The sequence below is a fragment of the Manacus vitellinus genome, unplaced genomic scaffold, assembly GCF_001715985.3.
Source record: "Manacus vitellinus isolate BGI_N305 unplaced genomic scaffold, ASM171598v3 scaffold_0_pilon, whole genome shotgun sequence".
Lineage (NCBI taxonomy): Eukaryota > Metazoa > Chordata > Aves > Passeriformes > Pipridae > Manacus > Manacus vitellinus.
The window spans coordinates 36,843,872-36,852,416 of NW_021938789.1; the positions used below are offsets into that span (position 1 = coordinate 36,843,872).

General features: G+C 40.1%; 1 protein-coding gene across 2 annotated transcripts in view; it reads right to left on the bottom strand.

Annotated features, from left to right (window-relative positions):
• Window positions 1-7,923, bottom strand: part of GLRB (glycine receptor beta) — a 50,201-nt gene extending 42,278 nt beyond the window's left edge. The window contains exons 1-2 of one of the 2 annotated variants that reach the window (XM_018071360.3): window positions 7,833-7,923; window positions 6,667-6,820 (exon numbers count right to left, since the gene is read on the bottom strand). In XM_018071360.3, coding sequence (XP_017926849.1) covers window positions 6,667-6,788 — 122 coding nt within the window. In that variant the 5' untranslated portion in view covers window positions 6,789-6,820; window positions 7,833-7,923. The remainder of the gene's footprint in view (window positions 1-6,666; window positions 6,821-7,832) is intronic. The other variant, XM_029962419.1, reaches the window with a different exon arrangement.
• Between the last annotated feature and the right edge of the window lie 622 nt (window positions 7,924-8,545).

An 8,545-nucleotide genomic window follows, 5' to 3' on the forward strand; every position in this document is an offset into this window, starting at 1 on the left:
GGTATTCTTGTATACTCAAAAGTATTCTCACTTCTGCAAACAATGTCGTCAAAAGCCAGAAAGAAAACAAAGTATGGTTAGTCTTCTGGCATAACATCTCCATGTGATATGACTGGCTACTCTCTGGGCTTTGGGAGTTTACTTCTGGTGTCACTGATGAATAAAAGAATTGCTTAAAATACAGTATTTCATGGGATATGAAGTAAGGTGTCCATCTCCTCTTCCACTGCAGCTTGACACATTTTATCACTGCCTTTGAAGAACATGAACAACATTTTGAATTGATGGCAACAGATAGTTATTTTCATAATTCACTAATCAAAATCCAGAATTTTAGATAAGCAGGCATGCGTGACAAAATGAAGCATTTATTACACTTAGTTTGAAATTTATATAGTTTGTTACATTTGTGTTAGGCAAATGTGTCAGAAGACATTATATCTGTATAGGTCATCAAGACATTTAGTCTCTCAGAGCTCATTGAAGTTACAAGAGTCCTTACTACATGTAGTTCTTACTACATGCAGACTACAGAAAAGAATATAAACAATATTCTATACAAAGTGGGAAGGAAAACCTTTGCATAGTTCTAGATTACTGTCTGACAGATAATAATATGTATTCCAACTCACACTGTTATCTCCAGCAAAATTTCCTATATGATACTGAAACAAGAGATTGCAGTGCAGTTTATTTAATCTACATGATGGAAACTGACATTTTAATCATATAATATGGTTGTGTATATACAAGAAAGGTAAAAATAAGTTTGGGGAAACATAATACCTATTATCTCACCGTATATTTCAAGTACAGTTTCTTGATACAAACTATCAGTGTTCTGATTTGCAGGCATTTTATTTTCTGAGTGCAATAACTCAAAGCATAACAACAGGTTAATACAAATCAATGACATACTATATAATTCTTCTGATTGAACTCTGATCTCTCTGTGTTTAACAGCTACACTTTCAAATCGTGCTGGCTGACACATCTATTACTAGGAAGATTAATTACAATTCCTCCAATGAAAAGTGGTATCACTAATTACACTAAAACTACAGAACTCTGAGTCACCATTTATGTGTCTTCACAAATGCAGTTGACAGCTAAACACCTAAAATTAGATATGTAGCTTCAGTGCCTAAATTTGGAGGTAACACAGTGTGATGAACAGAGAGGTTCCTTCATAGCAAATTTTGAAACAGAAAACCAGATTAGGCACCCCAAATTGTGAACCATGAGTTATAATGGTGAAATAACTCATCTTTCACCCCATGCTGAAGATAGATCAAAGAGCATAGTCTCCTAATGTTGGACATGTAGGTAACCTTCCTGCAGTTCTCTGCATCCTGCCAAAGCCACCACCTGTGACCCTTGTGCATAATGGGCATCCTCTTGTGTCCTGATATAGCACACAGATATGAAACATGATAAGCATCCAAATGTTTAAGCAAAACTACAGAAATTTTAAAAATAATTTGTCCACAGCAGGTCCTTGTCCCAGTCTTTTTTTCCCAAATGTGCTAAGTATGGAGACAATTGATGGATCTTGCTAAAATCTAAACACCTGCACAGTGGTATAAGTGGTGATATAAAAGGAAAGTATAAGTTGAGATACAATTTACATAATTTGTCTTGACAACAGGATTTAGACCTATAGTTTTCTTTGGGCTTAGGTTTAGGTGGTGCAATTTAACCTACATATCCAAGTTTTTTCTCAGTCTGAAGCTGTATACAAAATACCAAGTCTGTAATTTTCTGTGCAATTGTAATGTCCCACCACTACGCTGTTCAGATTGGAGTAAACACTGCTCACTGAGAGGGAAAATTACTGAATGAGAACCAGTCTACCATACTTAATTACTGATTTACAAGAGAACTTAGGTTTTGCTTATATAGCTTTATCTTTTACTCCCCAGCACATTTATCCACTCTGAAAACAAATCCCCAAACCTCCTGGAATGTGGCCCTATCTGTCTGGGATCACAGCTTTCCATGAGAGTTACATGATAGAGAGTAATTAAACCATTGACCAGCTCCTGTTACTATGGGGCAAAAGAATTTTTATAGGAACCAGACCTGAGTTCTACAATGTACTTATCATCAGAATGACTGTCAGATGTAACCTACTCCACAACCAAATTCAGGCTTTTCTTTCAACATGATTCCACCTCCTCCCATAAACTGTATTAACTCTCCCATCATACCTACAAATGAAAATATTCACAGACTACCAGCAGTGTCTTCTGCATGACAGGAACGAAAACAGACATGATTCTACTTTCTCATCATTTACATTTTGGGGATGATCACATACCACAGATAGAGAGGCCATGTATACCCAAACACTCAATAAAAAAAATTCTAGTCTGTGGAAAAGTGGAGAGGATCCAAGGTACAAGATATTCTTTGAACTTCTACTTTACTCTTTATAGGAAGGGCATGTCAGAAGCTGAAAGTTAACCGAGACAAATTCCAAGACAGACTTTCATACAACTTTATGTTTAAAACACATCAAAGGCTTTTTTCCCTAGTTCCACTGTATTTGTTGCTGTTTTTTAAAAGAAGTTGTTTATTGAACCCTCATATCTGTGACCTTTCTAAGCTTCTGCCCTGGCAGATGGCACAAGCCTTGTTTTCTGGAGGGCTTAGAGGGCCATTTCACAGTTTCTGAAGTAGCTGATATGCTTTATTGAACACAAGCCAAAATATGACTTGCACTCCTACTTCATGGGTAAAAAAAGTCTCTATGTATATTATAAAGTATTAGTTAATCATTTACACGGATATAAATCTCCATGTGGAAAAATGCATAAAGGTGAAGAGGGATATTGTTTTAAAAGCACAGTCTTGATATCCAGACAAAAGAATGACATTTAGTGACTGAGGTTATGCTCTCAGCATTGCCGTAGCATTAGGGACACTGAGGGATCTTCAGAAATGAACCCTGTGCACGTGAACAGCTGAGTCATACTAAAACTATAATTAACAGGGGTAGCTGTGACAATGACCACAGTCATAACTGGTTTTGTTAGCTGTTATTTAACACTCTTACTTCTAGGTGCCTTCTACAACACTGTAATAACCAAACTTCCCTTTCCTTATAATTTCATTTGTCTGGAGATCTTGCAAGTAGTTTTGAGTACAGACCTTCTGGGCTACTAAGGATTGTGTGGATAACAGCAGCAGCTCAAACATTATAAAGTAACTGAAGTATTTATTGTGATGTAAGAAAAGGAAAAATATTTTTCAGCAGTGCTATTAGAAAAAGTCACAGCTAACTGTCCAACACATTTAACAGAAACAGGTATTAGAAGGAATTATGAAGAAGATAATAAGAAGTAAGTAACAAAGGTAATACAGGTATGGGTAGTCTATGAGGAGGAAAGAGATCAAGTGACTAAATCCATCTGTAGCTATATCAAAATCATCTGTATTCAGTATATAAAATTTCAAAATAATCTTTGTAAACAGAAGAATGTAATCCATAAAATTTTTTTGAAGACTTTTTTTGATTGTTTGGGTTTTTTTAAGATTTCCCGCAGAAATAAAAGGCAAAAGTTTTGTTACACTAAAGGTTTATACTTCATTGCACCACACATCTGTGAAAGCCAGTTTCTCAGATTTGTGCTGGAAAACTCTATTATAGCATTTTAGGCCAGCTATGTCAATTTCTTTGTTAGTCAACAAAGATTCAGGAATCAGACACAAGTATAATTACTCCATGTTTCATTTGGAAAGCCTAAGGTAAGAAAGAAAATGATCTAAATATAAGATGTGAAATCTTACATCTGTTCTGAGCAAGCATTAAATCAAAGTCAGAACCGACTGACTAAGCATCAGCTTCAAGAAACCATTTAATTAAAAAGCTGGGAAAAACAGCTTCAGAAATAAATGAAAATAAGATGGCAAATCGAGTCACTATTATACAATGCACTGAGAAGTACAGCATCATGAATAATCACAAGTAAAAGGTTTTGCTCTAAGATACAAAATAGAATTGTCCTAATTTAAGGAAGCAAGTATCTGTTTATGACACAATAATGAACTTTTTATGGGATTTCTAATCAGCTTGTTTTCAGCCTATCCTAATAGTGGTTAATTTCATGCCAGAGGGGCGCATTTGGCAAAAGCCTTGTATTCTCAGAGCCATAAAAGGACAAGTGCAAGTATGTTTAGTTCTCATATAAACACATTCATGCTAAAGTCCCAAACCACTCTTATAGCCAATAATTTCTTAACATCAAATTAAGGAGCTCAGGTAGTAACATCAGACTCAGTATAAATCTTTCCTGGAAAGCTATTTGCATAGATTTGAATTTCCTTATCAAGTTCACAAGAGAAAGCTGTTCCTTAAACAACTAGTAGTGCTGGTTTTTTGTTCTCCTGAGGAAGTAAAATTTCGCTTTTCAGACGTAAGGAAATAAAAGGCAATAATTTTTACAATTAAGCTTTAAATTCTATTGCACCAGTGGCCAATGGAAATTAAAGGTGGATTAAGATTTTAACTTATAAATGTACGTTTTCATTAGGAAGTTGTACCATTCAATTTGATAAATTATGCAAAATCCTATTTCTTTTATTTAAAAGGGATACAATGCATTCTTCTAAAATATTTCTTTTATGCTTTTCTAGGAAATTTTTCATTCACACACTTCCTTGATTATTTTTAGTCAACCCTTATAGTGTCGCTTAATTCCCACTCCACCGCATTGTGTTCTGGTTTGTTTCTGAGTAAAGATTCTATACTTTTTTCACACAGGAAAAAATTATGAAAAGTAGATAGCCTTTTATATAACACAGAGTGTCACCAAGTTAAGAAGTTTTGTGAAAGATCATTTCAAAATGCTGATGATTGAAAGTTTGCCAACAGCAGCCTGAGTTAAAAGAGCATTAGATAATTTCTCTCCAAGACAGAACTGACTTCCATTGCTCATTTACATGAGAGGTCCTCTAGATGCCAGCTACAGAAACAGCAGTCTTGCAACCCTGCTATTACAAGTGGTTGTCTCTCAAGCTGTGAACTTCAGCCAAGTAAGATATAGACAACTTGTTCATTATTCAGGAAATTGAACAGGACTTATTGCTACAGCAATTCTAGCTAGCAACACTGCACACGAGGTACATCAGACAAATACTGGATTCCACTAGTATTTTTGCAGAAAGCTTCAACTGCATGGAAGGCAAAAGCATCACTTAGAAATCATAGCATTTACTCCATGTTTTTTTCAAGCACATTGGTGACAAATGACATCATATTTAATGGGTACCAAGAAATACTGCGTTTAAAAGAAAAACAAACAAAAAAATCTACTTACTTACTATGATAAAATGACATTGATGTTTTGAATTCTACTAAGACGAAGCCAAGAGCAGGGGGAAATGCTGGTTGCTTAAACAAGACCATGGAAAATCTGGATTCAGCTGCATAACTCACTTTCCAAGGGCTTTTGTGCTGATGTCTGTCCTGGGAACTATGACATTTTTCTCCTTGCTATAAACCCTCACGGTAGCTCAGACCAAAAGCCTAATTCAGAACTCAACTATTCAAAAGTGAAAGAATGGGTAGGAGTCATTTCAGATAAGTCATCACATTTGAGACTTGTATCTTAATGTATTAAAATCCAAAGATAAATCTCATTTTTTAGGTTTGACATAAAAAGAAGAAGAAAAACATGGATCATATGTAGAAACTTCCTAAAAATTTTGGGTTACAAATAAACATCACTGTCAATATTTAAAAATGGTGGGAAGTTTAAAAAGTATTATTTGAACAATGCTTCTGTTTGGTTATTCTACTTTTTGGTTTGCTTTATTTTTTCTTTGGAAAAAGTTGATTAACCTATTAGCCAGTCTAATAGTCCATACTTATTCTTTTATGGTCAAAGAAGAAACATGTTTTACTTTTGTCTAAACAATTTTATTATTTCAGACATAGTGCTTTTCTACACTTACTAACAATTCCTCATAGTCCTTCAATCTTTTCCTCAGATATTTACAACATAAGACTAAAAAATGAGCAAGACTGGTCAAGATAATGATAAAAACAGCACTTACAAACTTCTGCATTATCCTATGGATCACAACCTAAAACATGGTAGGCATTGGAAAAAGGGAGTATTTGTAACACCAAATAATCATAGGTTTCCACAACACATTCTGTTTTCAGCTGGGCAATCACAGATTTTAATTTCTGTATTTTCACTGGGAGATTATTCCATAAGGGTAAGTTTTATAGCAACAATCAATCCACCTCCACAAAAGTTATACAACTATAAATCATTGATGGAAGGTGCTGAATACCTTAGTTCCATTCAACATGCAATAATAATACGCATAGGACAAACCTTCTCCTATAACTAGCTAACCAGAAACCGAATTTCAGTATCAAGACACTGTGCTGGAATCCACCACAAGGAAAGAAACCATTTACTATGGCTTAGATTTTTCCTTCTATTAAAACAGAGGACCTTCTGCAGAAGAAAGACATTGACAGAATTAAGCTATGATGCTGGTCAAACCCTCTTCCTCTCATTGCCACCACTGACCCCATTCTTTCAGCAGAAAGAATCACCTTCTACTTCAATTGCCACATAATTTCCACTATTAAAAATAGCGCAGGATTGCCACCACACGAAAGCATAAAAGAAACCAGGAACATACGATGGACATAGATATTGCTTCTTTTTCCCCTTTCCTTTCTTTGAAGACTTCTCTTTGGAATAGACTTCTTCAACCCATAAGGAGAATGAGATGAAAAATACAACTGCTAGTAAGAACTTCATCTTGAAGATTAAGCTTCAGAGAAACCTTCAGTCTGTGGCAAAAGAAAAGAAACAGGTTTATGTTAGTAGGGCTAGATATGGCAAAAGGGAACACACCTACAAAAAGTAAGCAAAAGTTTTGATGGGCTGTTTTTTTGTTGTTGTTGTTCTTAGTTGCCTTGGGAGAGAGAGTCTGTTGAGGTGTATCTCTGACATGGAACTGACTCAGCCAATTTTCTGAGAGTCAAGTAGCTTCCCAAAGTTGAGACTGACAGTGAGGAACAGATTTAAATGCAAGTTTGCTCCAGAGTGTTTATGAAAAGAAACGTTATGCCCTTCAAAGGCTGCTTAACCCAAAATACTCAGAAACTTGGAAAGAGGATTCCTCACCAGAAATGTCACATATCAGCTGCATTAAATATAATGTCAACCAGTCATCTATCAAGGCGAAGAACTGCAAGCCCTCTATGACCTTGCACATCATTTCAATAATGATAGCAATTGTTTCAATGCTAGTTATGAGAAAGGATTACAAATACAATTTTAAGTACAGAATTTAAACACAACTATTTTGCATGAAGCATTCTTGCTGCAGAGCTAGCACTGAAAGGGCCTTGCAAAGATGACTAAACAGAACCCGCAATACTGTGCTTTATTGCACAGTGCTCAGTTTAATGATTTAACTTCTCGGGGCAAAAGCATGTACCCCAAAGGCCAGGAGCTGAATTCGTCTTTGGCCAGAGACAGTCCCGCCTGCCTCTGGTCACAGCACCGTGACACTCCCGATATTTTCCATTTGTTTTCCATCCCAGAGATAATTACCAGGCACTTCCTTGGGCCAACGTAAATCTCCCAGATGCCTCACAACCTGCTGCATTTTCCACTTCTATTTACTTAGATGAATTTTCCCCCATTCCTTTTAAGAGGCATTACCTCTCCTTCTCCCTCGCAAAACCTCCGGGAGGCACCGGGATGCTCCAGCAACCCGTTCTCCGGGAGCCGCAGCACCCTTCCACCCCTTCCACCCCCTCGGCCCGGCCGGGAAAGGAGCTGCCCCTGCCCCACCTGCCCCTCGTCCGCCTCTCCGTCTGCACGGCCCGGCCCGAGGCCTCCCGCCGCCCTCAGCACCGGGAAGGGATCCCGCTCCGGCAGCCGGCGCTGCCGCGCCACACCGGGGCAGCGGCAGGGGGCGGCGAGCGGGTTCACCGCACGGCCCCGCCGCCGCGGCCCGGGCCCAGCCGCCGCGGGCGCTTGGCCGAGTGCTGACGGAGGTTGCCGCCGGACGGAACGGGGCTGCCGGGCCGGACCTCGCTTACCCCCTCCCGCCCGCCGGGGAACGGCGGCCCCGCCCGCACTCACGCGCCCGCCGCCGCCACGGCCGCGGCGGCCCGCGCCCGCGCTCACCGCCGACGGCTTGCGATTTCCCCCCGCCTCAGCGCCGGGCGGCGGCGGGCAGCCGGGCGGCGGGCCATTGCCGGGCCGGGCCGGGGGCGACAGCGCGGCTCCTCCGCCGGCCGGAGCCGAGCCCCTACCTCCGCGGTGCCTCCGCGCCCTAGTGAGCATGCTGCGGCCGCGGCGCTTCCCCAGTGAGCATGTCCCGGCCGCCCGCCCACACCGGGGCACCGCGCGCCGCCAGGGGAGGGGCGAGCGCGCCGGACCGCCCGCACCTCACCGGCACTTGCCGACCACTGGGGACGGGGCACCGGCGGGGCGGTGGGGGGTGCGGAAGGGGTGGAGGGGAAGCATCCTCCGGTCTCTGGCGGGAGGAGAATGCGCTC